At 31.7% G+C, this 22,531-nt stretch overlaps 1 protein-coding gene across 1 annotated transcript; it reads right to left on the reverse strand.

Moving 5' to 3' along the window:
* Positions 1-6,259: 6,259 nt before the first annotated feature.
* Positions 6,260-17,174, reverse strand: LOC124834508 (CO(2)-response secreted protease-like). Its single transcript, XM_047309215.2, has 11 exons — positions 16,988-17,174; positions 16,793-16,896; positions 16,576-16,673; positions 13,693-13,863; positions 9,839-9,950; positions 9,165-9,702; positions 8,966-9,066; positions 8,440-8,682; positions 7,997-8,111; positions 7,069-7,285; positions 6,260-6,992 (listed from the first exon to the last, which is right to left on the reverse strand). The coding sequence occupies exons 1-11, from the start codon at positions 17,072-17,074 to the stop codon at positions 6,442-6,444; spliced, it is 2,337 nt and encodes a 778-aa protein (XP_047165171.2). The 5' UTR covers positions 17,075-17,174; the 3' UTR covers positions 6,260-6,441.
* Between the last annotated feature and the right edge of the window lie 5,357 nt (positions 17,175-22,531).

Consider the following 22,531-nt stretch of genomic DNA (forward strand, 5'->3'; position numbering starts at 1 on the left):
GGTCTTCTTGATACCTTAGGTCGTATTTGAGGATCTCATATGAAATTTAGACCAATATATGTATACCTATAATATTCATTTCTTAATAGATGGAATTAGACTTGATAAGTCTTATTTATGGTGTCGAGGCTAGAAACAACATCAATAAATTTTGTTAGTAATATATGAGAATATGAACAAACATTTATGACATGATGACAAGTGATACGATGTCGTTGAAGCTATCAAATTAATACTACTTTTCAAGGCAACTTCAGTATTGTCAAGTTAGTAGTCAATAAATTAGATGGGGTTAAAGTAACCCTAAGTCTTCTCCCAACGAATACGAAATTGTTTTTCAATATTTGACTCTTATGAATGTTATACAATGGTCAATAATAAAAATGAGAAACTATACTAATGGAATTAATGTTTGAAGAATGTTCGAGTTTAAGTGAAGAACAAGTAGAAAACTTAGAAACAATTATAATGAAATAGGTTAATTCCACTACTTTCCAAGATAGATTCATTATCGGTTATCCACATACCATTGTTCGGGTTTCAAATTAATTAAAGTACATTCTTCTTGATTAATTTAAGGGTGATCATACAATTAACTAAAGTAGATTCTCAATCAAATGCAAGACATTTCTAGATTATTCATAATGAATTCAACCAAAGTACATTCTTATATAAATTATATTGTGTTTAATCATGTATGTTCTTAAATCTCCTAACCAAGTTAAAAGTTATTTATCAAAGTAAATTCTCAATTAATTGTAGTTGAAATTCTTACCACCAATCAAAGTACATTCTCAATCAAACCTATAAACCCTTAAACTCATATGATCAACATGTATGTAGATTCAAACACTTTATGATGTAGAAATCATTACTTGTAACTTGATTGAGAGATGAAAGACATAGAAGAAGGATAAACCAAATCAATAATCAAAAGAAACAAAGACATCAATTCAACTTAATCTCAAAATCCATAATGAAATTACAATGGAATAGCCTAGAAGCTTAGCCCTCCATGAATGGAGTAGAATACATGGTAAAATAAAAGTGAGAGGAGTGGTGGATGATTTCTTCCAATCTAAATAATTGAGTTATGATTTTTGCATCCCCTATGTCTCTTTATATAGGACTTGATTGGGATTGGATTCTGAATGCTTTGTTGATAAGATCTTTTATATTATATCTTTCAAATAATTAAAAGATTTGGATAATTATAAAAATATTTAGAAGATCTTTTTTGTTGATACTTCTATATTTAATTAATTATCTTTAAAATATTAACTGAATTGTCTCCTAAATTCCATTTATGCTCTTCTTAATTTTTCAAAATTGTAGAGAAGCCTAGAAATTTCCTTTATTTACACTTTAGCCCTTTCTCTCTTTTTCAAAATTGTAATTCAAACTTTAATTCCAACTACATCAACAAACATTAGACTATTCAAAATAATTTATGCAACTAAAAATCACATTTTAAGTTTCTTTAATTTCAAAACCCGATAAATTCAATCCTCACAAATCTTATTCAAATCAATCATTTAAGCATAATTATTTTACTAAAATTTTGAAATTAAATCTAAAATATGGGCATAAATATGCAAATCAACAAGAAAGATGAGTTACTTGAAAGTGACCACAATCACATCATCATTTTTTTAATATGACGTTATATGAAATTTGTTAAGGGCGATATTGGTGGGGTTGATATTTGTTGCACGTCAAATTCTGAATTTTCTAGATTAAAGCAATACACACGACAAAATGCATATTGTTATTATTTTTCCAAAGAATGACAATAATTCCTTCTAGATATTGATGGCATGCTCTTAACATGGATTCGACTTTCAACCCTTGTTCAACAAACCATGATCGTGTCCTTTGAAATATTGTTTTGATTAGAGCACATATGAGTATGAATGTGTTCTCGTTAATACTAAGTTCATGCATTCAACTAGTAATTAGTTTCCTAGCAATCAATTACAAGTGTCATGTAATTGATTACCGTTTGTATTATTGAATTGCAACAACTCTTTATTTAAATTAAAAGTTGTCAAGCTTTTCAACGACTTCAACGTAATGTAATCGATTACATTTTCATTATAATCGATTACAGTAGCCCGTTCTGAAAAAAAAAATTTCCTTGACTATAATCGATTACAATATGTATTATCGAATGGGAAGACATCTTGTCCAAAAACTTCTTTTTATGTAAATTAAAACTCGTCATACCTCCCATTGACTTCAACATAATGTAATAGATGATGTATTTATTGTAATTGATTACATTTTCTTGAAGTTGTTGAAAGACTCGATGACTTTCGAGTTCAAAACATGAAGAAACAAAAATTATGTGAAGGACACACAACTTCTTTTAAAGTTATGTGAAAACTACAATACTTCCATACTCATAATTTTTAAAATATTTGCCTATAATTAGCACACCAAATTTACTTACATACGTAAAAAAGAACCTTGGAATTATTATTTTTTATACCCTTTCTAAAAATATTTGCTAGCTAGATGTAGATATGTTTGGTGCCTCATGAAAAATAAACACATGTACGTCTAATGATGAATATCAAGAGACTTAAGCCATAGAACCGTATTAAACCCATGATGGATAAAGAATAAACCACTTAATTTTCCATGAAGATAGTATGTTTCTTTATGCACCTCCATATATTTCATTTGCACCCTCGAAAACATGTGAAATGATCTATTTGTCTTTATTTTTTACTTTCATCACCTTCTTCCTTCTTCAACCCTTCTTTCTTTTTCGCTGAGCATCCCTCTCTCTCACTATCTATGAAGTCCAAATATACGGATACCATACAGACACGAAGATACAAATAAATTGAAAAAATACAGGACACGGTCCTATATACATTAAAATATATACAGTATCATTTTTAAGATTTAATTTTTTTAAGTAAATTTTACTTTTTTATGATAATTATCACTAATAAAACTTTAATTTATCGTTTAAAAATATATTATAAGACATATAATTTTATACTTGTAATTTAAAAATAAAACAAATTAAAAATATAAGATTAAATTGAAAAACATACAATATAAAAATGATTATATAATTATATAACAAATCATATTTAAATTTAAATAGGAAAAGACATAAATAAAATAACCTGCGTTTAAAAAAAATAATATATACTGTGTTTAATTATCCACGCTACAAATACAATCATCAGCTTATTTTAGTAAAATTATTCAGTCTAGAATCTTAAAATGATAAAATAAAACTACAGTTGTTTTACTCTCCAATCCCATCTTGTGATACATATTTTCTTTTATACAATTACTAACATGTCAAATCCCTAAAATAACATGTGTAAATGGGTGGATAGATGTTTCAAAATAAGGAAGGCAGATGTTTCAATAAAAAGGGATTTAACATTTTTTTGTAGAAATTTCCAAAACGCAGCCCATCTTTTCACTTCTCAAAATCTACATCTCTCTAAAACACAAGCTTCTACATTTTATCCTCCTTCTCTCTAGATTTTCTTCACTTTCTCTCTAAGAATTATCATCTTTTTCTTCTTTCGATCACCATTCAGACAACGTCTGAGCTCTCCTGACATCAAGAACTTCCATTTAGACGGATCAAGTCGTGGTTTTGAAGTGGTAAGTCCAATCTCGTTCATTCATGCATTCCTGTTACATGCAAAGTACTGTTTGGTCCTGCATGTGTTCATCAAGCTCTTCTCTGAAGCTAATTTCCAACTTTGATTCCATGGTTGGTTCTTCTGCACCAATCAGAATCTTGTAGGAAGTCGTAGGAGTTACTTGGGATATATTCAGTACTGTGAAAGATTAGCATTTTCTGGGTTTCGAGGTAAGGGAAGCTAATTTAATTACTTGGTTTGATGTATGAATATATTGTTTGATGATTAAGCATGTGTATGAAATTGATTTGGATGATTCTGTATAAATGTAAAATTGAATGATTTGTGTTCGGTTGAATTGGTGTGGACTATTAAATGACTATGCTCATGATTATTGTATTTATGTTGAGTTTCTGGTTCATTGCCGAGTGCATTGTGAATGTGGACGGTATAGAGAATATGAGTAAGTGGTATAAGACTTGTTAGAACCTTTGAGTTACTTAAAACTGTAATAAAGTTAAGAAATCTGATTTTTGGTCCTTGAGTTGATGATTCTGTAGAATTGACTCTCAAATATGAGATGAAACTCTCTAAATAATGTTAGAAAGGTTCAGGTATTCTTAGTTTAGTTTAGAAATGTGTGTGATTCATGTTTGGAGGATTAGAAGTTTGTTAAAATGTTTAGTTTTGGTAAAATTTGATGTGTTTATAATTCTGCAGAAGTTTCTACAGAATTATGCAGAAAACTGAGGGTTCGTGGTTGATTGCTCGGCCATGCCCTGATTTGGCCGTTCGGTCTTCTTCTGCGTTCAGTTATCAATTGGGTTCGGTGTCTTTGAAGTCCTTCCAGTTTATGACCGTTCGGCCTTAGTAGCGCTCGGTCTTGTACTAGTCGTTAGGCTAGTGATAGTGCTCGGTATTGTATTAGCCGTGAGGCTAGTGATAGTGCTCGGTCTTGTACTAGCCGTGAGGTTAGTGATAGCACTCGGTGTTGTACTAGCCGTTAGGCTAGTGATAGCGCTCGGTCTTGTACTAGCTGTTAGGCTAGTGATAGCGCTCGGTCTTGTACTAGCCGTGAGGTTAGTGATAGCGCTCGGTCTTGTACTAGCTGTTAAGCTAGTGATAGCGCTCGGTCTTGCACTGGTACTCGGTTTGGTATTGGTGTTCGGTCTTAACTACGTTCGATCTTTGATGGGCCTTACCTGTTAATGAGGTCTCTCTTAGTGGTTGGTCCTAAATAGTGTACAGCCACTCCATCAGTCTTATCTGTTATGAACCGTTCGATCCTGTCATTTGGGAAGTGAGAAACCGTTCGGTCTCCACCAGTCTCAGAGTGTTCGGCATTTTCCTTAACCTTACCTAGTATGGATTGTTTGGTCCTATTCAGTGGATAGTGAAAGACCGCTCGGTCTTACTAAGTGTTCGGTCTAAGTTCTTAGTATTCGGTTTAACTCTAGTTTTCGGTTTTTCTAGTATTCGGCCCTAAAACGGTGTTCGGCTCATGCTTGAGTCATACTCTTAAATGACCGTTCGGTCATGTTAGTATGTAAGGAGAGTTTCTCCCGTTCGGTTGTGTTCAAGAATGATGGTTATTTTACTGATCAATTTGATTATACTTAAATGTGATGGATGAGGAAGTATGTTGATAGTGAAGTTGGTGTTATAATTCTAATGTAATGTGAAGGTATGATGAGATACTTATAATATGGATATGAAAGAGTATTCTAGGGAGGAATATCTCATTGTTGGTTATTGAAATGGTAAAGTATGAATGTGGACAAAGCTTACCTGGCTTTTATTATGATTTTCCGTGATTGCTCATTCTCACATAGAGAAAGTAACTCATGTGTGGGAATGGCAGGAGGTCCTAGACCATAAGGTGAACTTGGGCGGAACAGACTAACCTCGGGTGGCAGCTGTTGAGGGCATCCCAGCTATTACATCACCCGGGTGCAAAAACGTCGTAGCTACACAGAATTCATACAGTCCGGACAGTCAAAGTAAAGTGGTCGGTCATTGTATGTATTACTGTATGGTTATGGTTGGAAATGTATGATTGGCTATTGCATGATTGACCTATTGATTTATCTCATATTTGTGTGTATTATATGTTGTACTGAATTAATTAAATTACATTAGCTTACCCTTATTTTCCTGTCTTGTCTCGTGGTCCGCTCGGTCGTCCTTGTCCTTGCAATGATCACCCAGTGGGTGTGAGCAGAAGGAGCAAATGACTCTCTGGAGCAAGCGCTAGAAGAAGAAGGTAGTTTAAGAGCAAGACCGTTCGGTCTTGTACTCTTGTTGTATTTGTGTAGGACCGTTCGGTCGATACACTTTTTGTATGACCGATCGGTAAGCTCTTTTGATGTGTATTAGTATTGTTTCTGTAAAGTTTTTAATTTATGGTTATTTTAGGATAACTGCAAATTAATTTTACTTTTCCTTATAACTGTTTTATTTTATTGTAAATGTAAGGACCCTTAAGTATAGTTTAAAGCTAAATTTTTGGGATGTTACATAATGTGACATGAATTCCACGATGATTATTTCTGAGTTTAGAAACCGGAAGAAATGCTAATTGCCAGGTTTTTATTTTGACACAAGCAACAGCAAGACAAAATAACAAAGTTCCCATCACCTTAGGCTCATGAAGAGGGTAGAAAAAAAAATCACAAGTTATTAATATTAATGTCTCTGAAATTTATACTTTTTATATGGAGCTCATTCCTATATAGAATATATCAAGTTAGGCAAAAGAATACCACAATCATGTAGTTACATTTTGTGTGACCTTTTCCAATACCTGTATGTGTGAGAAAATTTATTCAACTTTGACTGCAAAGACTGTATGAACATAATGGTGGCCATCAAGCCATGTTAGAGATCCAAAATTGTATCCACCATTGGCCTCCTTGCCATAGAATGAGACTTTGTAGGTAATTCTTTGAACACCCTCAGAAAACACAAGTTTATTGGGGATGACCTTCACAACCAATCCCTCAGATGATCTCACTTTTGCAGTGTATGTGGCATTAGGGGATCCAACATTGGTAACTGTTCTTGTGATCACTTTTGGTTTTTGTTGCCTTTTAAGTGTACTTATAGATATTGATGGATAATTGATGTTGGATATAAGGTCTTCAGAGGAGTTCTTGGGGCAATCAAAGTTGGTCTTAAACATTGACCTTACCTTTTTCTGTGAATAGCCAAAATAACAGAGGAATCTGAGATAGTCTTCTATGTTTGTTTCAAAAACTAATCCAGGGTAGAGAGCTTTGACTGGATTAATTTCACCAACTCCAATTTCATGTGGGTCAGCAATGTAGTTTGAGCTGTTAGTGAGAGGCTTCCTCAAGTTGTTGTAATTCGTTGCTGAAGAATGGAATAGGAACAAACAGCATTAGAGCATGTTTGTTTGTTCAGTAGAAGAGTGTGTTTGGTCTAGTACCTGTTGTCATCAATGCTGATTTTATCATTGAAGGACTCCAATTTTGGTGTACTGATTTAATGAATGCTGCTGCACCTGTCACATGTGGGCAAGCCATAGATGTACCAGATTTTATGCCAAACAAGGATGGTTTGTTCCCAATTGGAACACTTCCCGGGTCAGTACTTTTAGGAATCATAGCAGCCAAAATGCCAATTCCTGGAGCCATCACATCCGGCTGGAAAAGAAATTTGCCAATAATGTGAAAGAAATAGTGAGTGCATTGAAGTTCGAGGATGAAATGAAAAATAAATTTAATCAGTAATTTGGTTCTTATATTTAGATTTTTAATTGTTTTGGACAAGACCTAATGTGGTCCTTCCATTAAAATGACATTAATACCATTCAAAAGTACTACATGTCAAAAACTAAGTCTAGCACATGTCAAAATCTAGGTCATCTTCTGCTTGAAAGATGTTATGTGTCAAAATTAGAAGATTCCAAAATAGAATACAATCCAGATTTTGACATGTGAAACCCAAATTTTGACATATGACACTTCTAAAGTGTGTTAATGTTAATTTTGTTGGGTCTATCGAGGAGGAGCTTCACCGGGGAGACACAAACACCAATAACATCTGAGTCTAACCATATAAGGGATTGACACCACTCTTTACCCAAAACCTAAAGGACATTGAGTTAATGGGTCTTTCATCTTTATAAGGTTCTACTTTCTCTTTTTATCCAATGTGAGACTTAGACTCACACTTGGATTCCCAACAAATTTAACATAAGAGACCATATTTAATTATTTTTCAAAAAAAAAAATAAAGATTCAAATGAGTAAAAAAAATATCGGGACCAAAACATATCACATACCAAAGTATTAAAACCAAATTACTAATTAAGCCATGAAAAGTGCATGTAAGAACATAGGGAAGAAAAATGCCTTGAGAATGTTTTCTGTAAGGCTTGAAGGACCTCTAGATGAGAAAGATGCAACAATTGGTGAAGGCTTATATCTAACAACTTCTGTTGTTGGAAGAATTGTTGCAGTTGGGTTCCTGTAATGGAACCATGGTAGACTAAGTAAGCATACAGGTAGCATACTATGTTTCAACTTTTACATTTGTGAACATAAATATGTGTGTGCTAAATTACTATTTGTTCATCAATGAGAGTTGTTTAGTCAAACCACCACACTACATGAATTTTACATTTTCTATCATAACTTTACTAAATGTTTAATAAAATCAACTGGCATTAAACAAAAGGGTGCAGTAAGCATATAAGCTGCATTCCAAAAATTGAAACAGACTATTTTAGACTTTCAACATGGGAAAATTTACCTTAAATCACTAATGAACAAATGTTGAGGCTGATGATGCTTACTTGGTAGAGTTTATGTATTGTAGGATCTGATGTCCTTCAAGATATCCAACCTCAGTGAAGGGAAAGACACCTGCATCAAAGGGAACATCTTTGTTGTCCTCATCAATGAGTATCAACCCTATGGCTCTTCCATCTTGTACAACTAGCTTCTTGATTCGCCTTGCAACAGTTGGATCATCATTTGCACAAACAACAATGTTGCCAGCAATTTTGTTGTAATCTAATGATCCAGGATAACAATTCCTGCATTTCAGAGAACAATTAACATAACTTTTAAGATGGATCTTTAAACCCCCAACATCTGAAATTTACTAGTATTAGTGATACTGATTATATATATATGTGTGTGTGTGAACAGTAACATCAATGTTAAATTTCAATGCATCTCATTTGAGTATACCTAATACATTTTTTATAATCTCTTGACAATAAAAAAGGACCATGGAAAGGGGAAGACATGAAATGATAACTTAGTTATTTAAGGTTTAAGAGGATGAAAATAACTTCATAAATCACAGTTAGGTACCTAGCTTCTGATGCAGGGGAAAATTTGGCAGCTACTTGCTCTCCAAAGACAAGGTTATGCATCTTTGAATGAGTAAGATTTGAGAAGTTAATGCCTGTACCCTGAAAACACAAAGAAAGGAGGGAATTTGAGGGTTTTGGGGCATTAAAAAGAAATTCATGCCAACAAATCTACTTCAAGAAGAGATCAAGAAACCTACTTGGAAATACTTTCCATTTCCAAGAACAATAGTTGATTGGAAGTTCCTATCAATATTAGAAGCTGCAATAGTAAATATCCATGGTGCAGTGTTGACAACTGTGAAAGGATCAGGGCCATCATTGCCAGCTGAGCACACCACCATGACCCCCATTTGTTCTGCATGAAATGCTCCAATGGCAATGGGATCACTCAAAAAGTCTGATTGAAACAGTGAGCTGAGTCCAATTGAGATTGAGATCACATCTACTCCATCCTTTACAGCATCATCAATAGCCTTTAGAATGATGGCACCAGAGCATCCTTCTTCTGAGCATGTTCTATAAGCAGCAATCCTAGTAGAAGGTGAACCACCCCTTGCTGTGCCTAGTGCTAAACCATAATAACTGGCATTCTTCACATAAACACCAGCTGCAATTGATGCAGTGTGAGTGCCATGTCCAACAGAATCTCTTGGGGAACCTTTGCTTGCTTCTATTTGAGTCTGGTTGCTACCTGGTGTAGCTTCAATATTGTAGAATCTTGCACCAATCAATTTTCTGCAGTTTTATTAAGTGTAGCATATGATCAGCTAGCAATTTTTTCATTGCTATATTGTGATTACTAAAAGATCTTATCTTATAAATAGATATGAGCATTTTTTATTCAAAAAAATTGTTATAGAATGAGTGATACCTATTGCAATTGGATTTCTTGAAATCATGACCCTCCATGCAAACTCCTTTCCACCTTGAAGGGATCTCCCCTATACCCTCATCTCTGAAACTTGGAGACTCTGGCCATATCCCTTGAAGCAGAACAGACATAGGCATAAAATGGTTGAATAATAATCAAACATAACTGTTATGAATTGTTCAACATGATTATACTATAATATAAGAATAATTCTACTTGTATTTTCACTTGTTCATTAACCAATTGCTGTTACAGCACACTAAATTTTTGTCACATATCTCAAGATTTTGTTTGCTTTGAGCTTTTGGTACCACTTTAAAAGATCTTTTACCTGAATATAAACCCATGTATATTTCATATTTTATGTTACGTGGGACTTTGTTTGTATCCAAAATATCAACATAATATATATATATATATATATATATATATATATATTATATATATATATGCACATCTAATGCTGAATACTGTGTTGTTTTTATTTTTATCTCTTCCTTCCCTTCAAAAGCTTGCTACAGCACCCCCGGTTTACATTTCTCACAATGAGAAATCAGAATTTATGACAACTCACACTTTTCAATCAATTAAATTAAATTCCTCAGTAATAGTTCACAATATAAAAGAAAAACAAAATGAAAATTGAGATTAATTGTTATGTATTCACAATGGAATAAAAGATCAGAGTTAATTATCTTTTTTCTTTTCATTTTGACTTTTGTTTCTATCTTTTAAACTTTAATTATGTTAGTCCTTATTAAGAAATGTATGAATGCACTCTTTTTTATCAAATGACTTTAACTGCTTTATTTTTTTACTTGACAAACAACAAATCACATTTAATGCAATCCACAAATTCTCTTCTTATCAATATCTTAAAAAGTCAATGTAATTCTGTCAAAAATTAGTTAACACCTTTAGATAATGAAAACTACATTCATTTATTTCTTAAGTATTGAATCATAGAGGATCAAAGGTTAAGATAGGATAAAAACCCAAATCCAATTATAGTTTAGAAAAAAAAAAGACATTGTTAATCCTAATGCAGATTAAAAGTTAACATTTTTGTATATTACTAATGTGTACTATTTTCACATAAAATCATTTAATACTTTTGTGATTAAAATTTAAGCAATAAACTTTTGTTAAATCAAAAGACCCTAAACCTTCAAATGATTAAGTTGAGAGTGTTAAAAATGTCACTTTATTACATCGAAATATGATATTAATAAATTTTTTATATTAATTTGATATTATTATTTCTTTTATTTTTCTCTTGTTTTTTTTTATAATATAAAAATTTATTAGTTCATAATTATTTTACTCTTATATCAAATTAATATAACCTAATCGTTTCAATTTGGCATCATTATTCCTGTGGCTCCAGGGACACCAAGAAGGGTCCCACAATCAAGCAGTAGACGCTAGTAGAAATTTAAAGTGAAGTTCCCTAGAGAAAGCGTGTCTGTGTCTCTGGATCTTGATGACAGAAGAAAAAAAAAAGTATGAGAAAATCCTTTTAATGTTTTTATGCTATTGTGGGGAATTTGGTCAGTTTTTTTATATAGGCTCTTTGTCTTCTTTTCAAAAGGGTTGCAATACCAAAACCAGGGTATGAAGCTACAGAAAAAAAAACAAAAAAGAAGTGGTTTCTTTCACACTAGCTTCTTGATTATTCAAATCGGGAAGAAAAGGGTTTCTGGGGAGTGGTGCCAATAATGTAAAGTTCTTTGTGGCTCAGGTTTTAACAATCTCTGTTGGTTATGTAGTAGGAAGTTCAATGCAGTATATTGAAAAGTTTAACCACAACATTGCAAGAAAAAAACTGTTTTTTTTTTCTTTTTTCTTTTAGTGTTGAAAAATAAAGGAAGAGTGGTGTGAGGAAAAAGTCAATCACATCTCTAGCTACCATTTTCTTTCTATAATTTTCACTTGCCAAACTCATCATTTATCATGGCATGCATTAAAGGGACCAATCTCACATATCCTATACATTAAATGCAAAAACACATTTTTTACAGGATCACCATAGGATACACTATACCAACAAAAGCCGGTGAAGGTTTCAGTTGTTATAAAGTGATCTAAGTATAGTTATTATTATAAATATATATATTATATAATTATATATATATATATATATATATATATATATGGATTTTCTAACTTGCGTATGTCTGTTTTTCAGTTGGTACATTTTAGCAATGTGTACCGAATTTTAGTAGACTAAAATATCTTAATATATCAAGGATTTTAAGTTATAAGATTGAGGGTATTTTAATAACAAAATAATTGATGATGTTCATTTTTTACAATATATTTTTAGTTTCTAAATAAATTTTTAAACTAATTATTTTATCATATTTTTTTCTCTATGAAAGTCTAAATTGACAATATTATGTATCAATTGAATGAAACAATTATGTGACTGTACCTTGTTTTGGATTTTTTGTAAAAATTGCATGTGAAGTTTAGGTGGGTTTTCTTCTAAATTGATTTATTTATTTGACTAAGTACAATAAAGTGGTGCAAGAAAAGGAGTGTGGTCAAGTAATGCTACGTAATGAGCCAAATATAGTTGGAATGCACTTAAATTAACCTTTCAGGATAAACAAAGTAATAGTTTTGCTTTTGGCATAACCTTACCTATACTACAAAAGTTCCATTTATTTTTGTTTTTCTTTTAAGTAAGACAATGTGTATAGTTAATATTTTATTAATGGTAGGAAAAAAAATATTTAATATAAAAAGAACAAATTTTGCAGATTTGTTGGTGAAAAACTAATACTCAAATTAACCTACATTAAAAAGACTTTGTAATTTCTCTTCAATGCTGTAGTCCATTCTTATCCTAAATTTTGTTCTTTCTTTAACAAAGTGCAATAGTAACTAATATTGGTAACATAATTAAATCATTTTGAACAAAGTTAAATAAGTTCCTTGATTGTAAAATTTTATAATTGCATTTTTAATAATTAGGCATGCAATTGGGTAGTGAGGGATCCACAAACTTATATGATTCATCCACAATTTAACTGTGTGAATTTAATTTTCAATTTAGTTTGGATTAGTTTTGACTAAAATGGATATTGATCATGTTTCAAATAGATTAATTCAATTAGACTAAATCCACATTTATATAGTTTAATTTATTTGTCAATACAAATTACATGATGTGAAAAATAAAATACTTAATAGTATATTCTACTATTAAAGACCTCTTCATTATTATATAAAATTTATTATAAATGACAAATTTAAAGTGGATTTTGCACATTATGTTAAAAAAAATTCTATATTTTTTTAATTTTATAGACCAAACAATTCATAAATTTGTATTACTGATTTTCACTATAAACATTGATAATGAAACTCAATCCAATGTTTATTTAAAAAAATTATTTTTTTTTGCTGAGAGGAATGAACGGTTATATTTAATAAAAAATTAAAAAATATTGTTAGAATCAATGACATTGTCTGATTTCAATCTTATATATCACGATTTTATTTTTAAAAAATACTTCTGAAGATAAAAAGGAAAAAAAAATATTTTAATGATCTTAAACTTCAATTCATGTAAAACTATTAGATATAATCTTAAAAGCTTAAAGATTAAGTTTAAATATTTTCTTTTATCTAATAATTAATGTATTAATATGCAATTTACACTTATACTTAAATACATAATTTCCTAAATAATAATAAATAACTTAAAAATCCAATAAGCCTAAGTTCTAAATTTAGAAATGAAAAATCAATTAAGATAAAATAGAAATTGAATTAGAACGTGACATTTGAAAATGACAAAGCATAATTATTAGGTTAGGAGAAAAGGTAATTAAAGAAGCATTTACCTGTGTCTATGACACCAATAATGGAATCAATTGAAGAGTGTTGGATTAGGGTTTTGGAAGTGACATAATGAGGAGCCTTCAATCCTAAATCTGACTCCAAGAAATCCCAAGATCTTGTTGTGTGCAACTCAAGCATGGGATCTGGGAACACTGACACCACACCATTGTGACCTGTTTCATGTTTACATGTCATCAAATTCTTTCACAATTATTATGATTTTCACATTTATCATAAAAAAATGCTTATAATTTTCACAATGTTATATTGTAGATGTTTTTCGTAACATATCTAAATTTTTCTGTTTAATATTTAATGATACAGGTTTGTTCACATCTTAAATTTTGTTAGATAAATAGTAAGTTTTAAAATTAATATAATTGATTATATATTTATTTTATAATATTTTTATTATATAAAAATGAAAAATTAATATATAATTAATTTTGAGAAAATTAGTATGAATGATTTTACATAAGAAAAGAGTAAACAATTTTAACTAAATATTAATGTTAATTTTCTATTTAATAAATATATATTGAACAGACAATTGTTAAAAATTAAACATGTATTTAATTACTTTAAGTATTGACGAAATTTAAATAAAATATCGATGAAATTAAAATTTGTTTGATAAGATTGTATTTTCTTTATTATATTGGAAAATAAATATTTAATATATATGTATTGTATAGATCTAATTATTTACTTAAATTTATATAGATTTTATTTTTTTTTAAAACCGGTCCATAAAACTTGTGGCTTAGGAATTGATTTTATAATAAGATATGAATCAGTTCAGAAATAAGATATATTCGACAAAATTTGCGAAACAATTGTTGTATTATTAGTATAATTTTATTTTATAATTACTGGCTTCTGTTTTTATTCATATGATAAGTAAAGTGATGAGTAAGACTTTAAACACGTTTTTAATTTTTTTTTTTTAACTAAAACATTTAGGAAGATTTTCAACTAAAAACATTGTTCTCGAACTCAATATTTTAGTTACTAGTGTATAATATACTTACTAGAAAATTAAAGTGGAAGTTGTTTGTACATAGAAATTTATGTATAAAAGAGTTTACAGGAAGATAAAAATTATCAATATTGAAATTATTCAAATATTCTCACTAATTTTTTTATTGAAATTTTATATTAAATTATTTACTAATAAAAGTGAGAGCTATTATTGATTCAAAGTATGAAATATTTGTCATGATTTCGTAAAACATGCCATACAAAGAATTTGTGTATAAAATATAACCTATAAGCAAAAATCACATGATGTTATATGATGTTGTATTCAGTTTTAGACATATACTTTCAAAGCCTCATAATTTTTATCTACACAAAATGATTTAAAAAACTAAGAATTTAAATTTTAATAAAAACTTTCACACTGTTAGTTAATAAAAATATTGCCTTAAATATTTTTTCTGAACAAATTATGATAAGACTTATTATTTTTTAATTATATAAAAATTATAATTAAGTGAAATTAAAAAAAATCGAATGTACTTTTAGTCTACTTTAATTAATTTTTTTTGTTAGTTAAACAACGGTTATATATTTTATGTAACACAATAAAATGTTATAAACAAAGTTTATTGAAAATTTAACGCTTATATAGTAGATTAATTATGGACATAAAATTTATGGACATAGTAGATTAATTAGTAGACACAGACACGCTTATATAGTAGATTAATTATGGACATAAAATTATTATTTTATTTTATATACACTAATTTATCTTTTTTTTTATTATGTTCGTATATGATGAATTTTTCAGCAGGGAAGATATACATATTCATATTCAATGACGAATTTTGAGTAATTTATTTGTAGTTAAATAATACTTATTTTCACATTTTCCTTTTTACACTTCTCATTTTAAAGTTAAAGAGCAGGTGATGAATAAACTAAATTTTATATCAACAAACAACTAATTATTAAAGTGAAAAATATATGTAAGTAGTGGCTGCATCGTTATATAATAAAAATTGGAAAAAGACAATTAAGTGTAAAAGTTTACAATGTGGATTAATTAATTATGATTGATCTTGAATATGGTTTTTATATAACTATTATAAAAATTAAGAAATTATGTATGATTGGATAGCATAATATAAAAATATTACACTTAATCAAATGAAAAATCCAAAAAAGAAAATCTTACCACTAAAGTCAATACTAAAACGAAACAATGGAATATTTAAAAATCTTAACATTTTTTGAGAAAGAGGAACAAAATTCTATGTCTAAGTGGAAGTTGAAAGTACAAAAACCAGAAATTCACCCGACAATCACAGTTGTTTATGTACATATAATATTGAAATGCATTATAAAATAATGACAAAAATATTGGAAGTAGTGCCACCCTGTCCCACAAGGCAACTCTCTTATCTTCCGATCTCTATTTTGGAACCATTAATATAATGTTGTTTTACTTTTATACTATTTGTTAATTAATTTTAATTCATATATTTACACTTTTTATTTAAATAATTAATTTTCCCCAAAATATTTATCTTTTATTTTTATTATTATTATTATTGAAATGTCTTTTACATCATTGTGACTGTAGTTAAGGTTGGTGAACAAAATTATTAGTGCATAGTAATAATCATAGACACAAAGGACACCAAAATTCACTTCCAACCACATAATAAGTGCTATCTATATTGATTTTGCTTTAAGAGAAAACAAACATATTGTAAAATTAATGCTCTTTTTCCTAGTGATTAACCCTAAATATTAATGACCACAAAAAAAAAAGTAAACTGACAACAAAACATTAGAAAAGTCAAAGAACGATGTAAGTTAAAAATTTGATGCAGACAAAAGGGAAAAGGAGGTAGAAGACAGGCTCAGAAAAATACCAGACAGTGCAGAAGCTTCACTCTCTGTAAGCATGGCAGAAAATCCACTGAAGGCATGACTGAAATGGTGGATCAGAGCTATCCTCTCACTTTCTTCACTGAGAAAATGGAAAAGAAAATAAAATAAAAAAGTATTTCCATTCCATAAGTTCAACTGATGTTGATTTCTTTTAGGAGTATAGTTACAGATTAAAGTGCAGAAAATCAGATAATGAACCTTGGAATAATTGATGACAGTAGCTGAAGATGATCTGATTCTGATATTTGGCCTTGTACCCTTTTGTTGTTGGGTGATGAATTTCCCATGTAAACAACATAATGCTGCAGAGAAGAAAAGAATCTCTGGTGAATCTGTCATACAAAGATTTTGAACATAACAAGCTAAAGGGGAAATGTGTGTGTATGTATGAACCTTTGGAGTTTGATCTGAAATTGCAGTGGTGCTGATGAGAAGAGAAGCTAAGAAGAGAAAATTTAGGAATTGATGAAGCCACTCCATTGAAGAGAGTGAGATGAATTGGTCTTAATGAAGAGTTGTTCATGCAATGATCCATTTATAGGGTAGGTGTGACTAATTTGCATAATTAAAGGAAGCTTCAAGCGATGAGCATGTGAGAGAATCTTTGTTAATTCTTTTGTTCCACTTATGTGAACATCTACTGCATAATATTACTATAATATATATATATATATATATATATATATATATGCACTTTCTTCATTCTCTCTGCTTTTAACCAGTTCTTCTAACAGCTACCAGGATAAGTTCTGTTGCTTGTCCAAGACAAAAATTTGAGGAAATTCATGTAATTGTCTCTTCTATTTTTGTTTTTTCTATTTGCCATCCACTGTTGTTTAATGAGTGTGCTAAAATTAGAAATTAGGTGATTCAGTGTGACTGAAGGATAACTCATCAGCAGAGTTTGCCAATTATGACCACACCAGTGTAAATGCACTTGATTATGATGCAAATATTTGTCCCTCTAAGAACCCATTTCAACAAAAATACAAAGACTCAAAAGTGAGAACATTTTTACTTTAGCCAATTTAAGTAATTCTTGTAACTTGGTTAATCTAAATTACCCTTAGAATGAGTTTAATCAGAAGAATTGCATTTTCCAATGCATATAAGTAATGCAAGTGTTGAAAATTGAAATCCAAACGCACCCACTTGATCATATAAGAAAAATATCTTTCCTTACATATAGAAGAAGCCAAATTTGAAATTTTGCTGATCTTACATTTGCAGCATTCACTTAAGAAAATGCTTTTGTGGGTTTTCAATTTCTTGGTCCGTATGATCTTTTTTTGCACACATCAATGTAGCAGTTAAACATTGCCAATTTTTTATGTTGAAGTTATGTGTTCAAGCACCAAAATTCTTGTTGAAAAGAAAAGAAAAGAGAGATTCCAGTTACCTGTATAGATGCTCTCTAACACTTTAAAGAGATGGTATATGTGAATGAAATAAAGCAAAATCATATGCTTGACATGCAAGTAAAATTGTCTCTTTATGTGCAAAAGAAGAAGAGTTGTTATATATATATTTGTGGCCATGTGTGATTCTCTTCTTTGTTTGCTTTCATTCTCTTTCTCTCATTCTCATTAGTTTCTTCTTCTTCTTCCTGAAGCCTTTCTTTGTGTTGGCATCTTCTTTGTTATAGGTTTTCTCTCATTGGCCAGTTTCTGTGACTGCATAATGCAGCTTTGGTAATGTATAAGGCACTGACAATAACAAATGCTCGAAAGATGCTCAATTGAGATTGATTTAGATAAATTTTTGGTTCAATACTTTAAAAAAATTATGATTTTTAAAGTCTGGAATAAGAATTAGACTTTAGGATATCACATAATTTATAGCATATTTGTAAAATTCTGTTAAAAAATAATCATGTTTTTCTTTTCTTGAGAAACTTTCACTTATTTTCTTTAAATACTAAATAAAATAGTATGAACAATCTACCTGAGCTTGTTTAATCTTATCATTGATAACATTGCAAGAGACAATTCTAAAGTACGAATGTTAATGTGCCTAACAAAACCTAACCAAAATATACAATACTAAGATAGAATATATATATATATATATATATATATATATATATATATATATATATATATATATATATATATAAACTGTACCCACACAAACAGTTCATAAGGTATTTTACAGTTTCTATTTTAAAATATATTTAGACATACTATAATGGAAGAGATATATATAAAGTTTTATATCGAGTTTAATTGTTAAATTATATGAGACTTTTGACGTATCACAATATTTATATTATTGTTTTTAAATGTTTTCAATTTATATGCAAATTAATTTTAATTTTTGTATGGTAGGATATCTGAGTCGAGTGACTGACAACCCAGACGACTACCAAGAATAAACAAGTCACATATTAACGAGTTATCATATTAACGAGTTATCAAACGATCACTCTCGAACGATCGTCAACCTACTAGACAGAACGATCGTCATATCATATGCTCGTCATTGTCGCTCCTAACATCAATCGTCCTAATAGCGATCGTATGTTAGCGATCGTCTGTTACTTAAACCAAACGGTCAACATTAGGTCATAGGGTCACGTCAACCCAGTAAAAGGTAAGAGTCAATAGACGTTCGGTCAGCTTTAGTCAAACTGGATCAATTAATCCAGATAAACTAAAGAATAAGTGGTTAGAAATATCTGGCCATGATATCGCAAATCACGGAACCAACTAACCCAGTATCAAGCACGACCAAGCGGTTGTGTTTTCCAGACAGTTGAGTTCTCCAACCAACCAGATTTTTAGGTAAACGGTTTATCTTACTTTTAGGTTAAATATGAGAAAGCAGAGGAAAAAAGGTACGTTTTTCTGATAAGAGAAAAGAGAGGAGAAAATATTATTTTCTTTCATTATTGAACTAAAAAAGTTTTGTCATTCCCTTTTTCTGACTTGAGCGTCGGAGTGCCTTCGCAGGTACCCACTCCATTCTCCCTGAAGAGCCCTGTGCAAGAGGAAGATATAAGGATACCTATATTGCTGAAAGGAGAGGACGTCATTCATCAGATTCGCATCTCGGTCTCAACAATTATACAGAAACATTTTGGCGCCCACCGTGGGGCCGAGACTTGATATCCCAAAGAAGACCACAAAAGCTATGGACGAGAACAACACCCGAGATTTGATCAAGCAACTGCAGCCACAAATCGAAGCCCAGGTGAAAACCATATGAGAACAGCAGGAAATTCAGCGTAAACAAACAGAGGAGCTTGCGGCGCTGAGGGCGCAGCGTCCTCCGTCGGAGATATCGGCCTCTAACAGACAGAACGATAATGAAGGAAGCCACCATGGAGGACCATCCGAACCTGTCGAAGGAGGAAGGAGCGGGCCCACGTCTCTGTGGCTCACCAACCTGCTTCCATTTACGAAAGCCATCATGCAAGCTCATATGCCAGAAAAATCCCCTCCAATGTTAGAAAGATACGACGACTCAACAGACCCTGACAATCACCTCTACAACTTTATAGATGCCATGGCGTTCTACACGGATAATGATCCCGTCATTTACCGAGCTTTTTCGTTGTCCTTGAAAGATGAGGCACTAGAGTGGTATCATATCCTCCCTCAAAATTCAGTGGATTGCTTCGCTACTGTAGAAGTTCTTTTTCAAAAACAATATGCTACCAATAGAAGACCGGAGATGACTCCTTCTGAGCTCGTAAACACCAAACAGGAGAAAGATGAAACCCTAAAGGCTTTCATGCAGAGATACAACGAGACGGCCAGACGCGTAAACGACGTGAACCACACGTTTATAATCAACAATCTACCCTCGTGTTTAAGGCCGGGATATTTCGTGGAACAGTTGTATGCAGATCCTCCAAAGTCTATGGAAGAACTCCAAGCAACGATCGCAAAATTCATACGCATTGAGGACCTCAGAAACTCCAGGAAAAGGCAACAGCAAGAAAGTCCTAACAGTGGTACCAAGAAAGACATGAAGTGGTCGTCCAACAACTATAAAACTAATAGACCTCCTCGAAAAGAGTCGGGGTGAACTCCCAAATATGATCGTTATACTTCCCTCAACGCACCCAGAGCCAAGGTGCTCGAAGAGGCGCTGCACGCAGAACTCCACCGTTCGGCGGAAGGCCACTCCAAAGAATGTTGATGGCAGTAAGGCGTGTCGTCTTCATCTAAACCATGGTCATGATACCAAAGAGTGTAACATAGTGAAAGATGAGATAGAAAGACTCATCCGCGCGGGATATCTGATAACAGTTGAAAAACCGTTATTTTTATGCTTAAAATTGATACCAAAAGCAACCTTTAAGACTTAGAAACTAGCTTGAACTCATATTTTTACGTTAGTTTTGTGAATAAGAGAGTTGAAAGTGAATTTAATGGTTTTGTGCAAGATTCCCTTGATTTTGTAGGCTAATTGAATGATTTGAAAGAAGAATTGAGGTACCGAATGATTGGAATGCTGAAAAGTCAACCAGTCAACCAGAAAAGTCAACCAGTCAACCAGAAAAGTCAACCAGTCAACCAGAATGCTGAAAAGTCAACCAGAGTACAGAAAAAGTTCTGCTGAGCAGTAAAATACCGCTGAGCGGCACTTTTCAGGTGCCAAAATCACCGCTGAGGGGCAAAAACAGCAGTTGGGGGCAAAATGGATCATGAGCTATTACCGCTCAACGTAAAATACCGCTGAGCGCCATTCTAAGTGGGCTTGGACCGGTTTTCTTTTTTTTTTTATGGGCTTGGGCCTAATTTTTTGTATTTTTAGAATAGTATATAAGTTTTAGGACGTCCTAGGGTTTGTATCTTTGGCTGAGAGGAAGCAAAAACACACTTTTCACCCCTTGGGGGTAGATTGGGAGATGGTCACAGCTCTCCTCTTCTCTTTCTAGGGTTTTTCTATCTCTTTCATTCTTTCATTATTGTTCATCTAGTTTCACCATGAATATGGTGAACTAAACTTTGTATTGTTGTTGGGGAATCAATGTAGTCTTGTGAAACTCTCATATATGGAATTTGTTTTAACATCTTATTTTAAGATACATGCTTTCTTTCATCATTAGTTAGGGTTTTTCCTCTTTGCTTAAAGCTTGCTTTGTTTAACTCATTCAATGCCATGATTATTGATTTTGTCGATATGGGAACGTACGGGAAAATCTAGATTCGGGGAATTTCTCCCAATAGCATATTGGTTGCGGTTAAGCTTCTGCACTTTAGAATTAATTATTAGGGATGCTAGAAATTGTATGAACTCGTAATTAAGGATAGGCCTTCTTGCAAAGTGATCTAGAGAGTGGCATTAGCAATTGATGAAAAGAATGATGAATTCCTGAAGTATATGAGAGTTGATAAGATGAAATTGATAACCCCAACAACATAATCATCCATCTAATTCACTAAAGTGTTTGTATTCCTCTTTTCCATCGATCAAATTCATGCATACATGTTTAATTATTGTCTTTTGCATTTAAACCGTACAATCAATTGTTAATAAGTCTTAAATAATCAACAAATCATATAGCTAACTAGGCCGTGAATCCTTTGGGAAAACGATACTTGGTCTTACCTAGTTTTATTACTTGATACGATTCGGTCACACTTGTCGATTGTTAAACAAGTTTTTGGCGCCGTTTTTTGGGTGGTCATAAATTTGTCATCAATATCTCCAAAAATACATAAAGGAGAGAACATCCACTAGAGCAGCGACTCCCAGCAGGAAGGAAACCTCCCGGCGAAGTCTCGAATGATCACCTCCTAGGGATGACCGACGAAGACGACGATCCCGGAGCCAACCCCGACACTCAGAGAGGGAGAGGTCGGTCCGAGGGCAAATCGACACCATATCCGGCGGCTTCGCAGGGGGAGGAACATCAGCCTCCGCCCAGAAACGACATTTGAGAAACTTAAAGACGGTGCACATGGTAGATCGACAACCTCGATC

This window comes from Vigna umbellata, chromosome 6, assembly GCF_029865625.1.
Source record: "Vigna umbellata cultivar VRB3 chromosome 6, Vumbellata_1.0, whole genome shotgun sequence".
In the NCBI taxonomy this organism is placed as follows: Eukaryota; Viridiplantae; Streptophyta; class Magnoliopsida; order Fabales; family Fabaceae; genus Vigna; species Vigna umbellata.

What these genes read in the sequence shown, in the direction of transcription:
- LOC124834508 (XM_047309215.2), bottom strand. Translation starts at nt 17,074, where the DNA reads ATGGAGTGGCTTCATCAATTCCTAAATTTTCTCTTCTTAGCTTCTCTT. An exon ending in CAATACATAAACTCTACCAA is followed by an intron (nt 8,112 to 8,439) that starts GTAAGCATCATC and finishes GTTCCATTACAG; the next exon opens with GAACCCAACTGCAACAATTC. An exon ending in ATCAGCATTGATGACAACAG is followed by an intron (nt 6,993 to 7,068) that starts GTACTAGACCAA and finishes TCCATTCTTCAG; the next exon opens with CAACGAATTACAACAACTTG.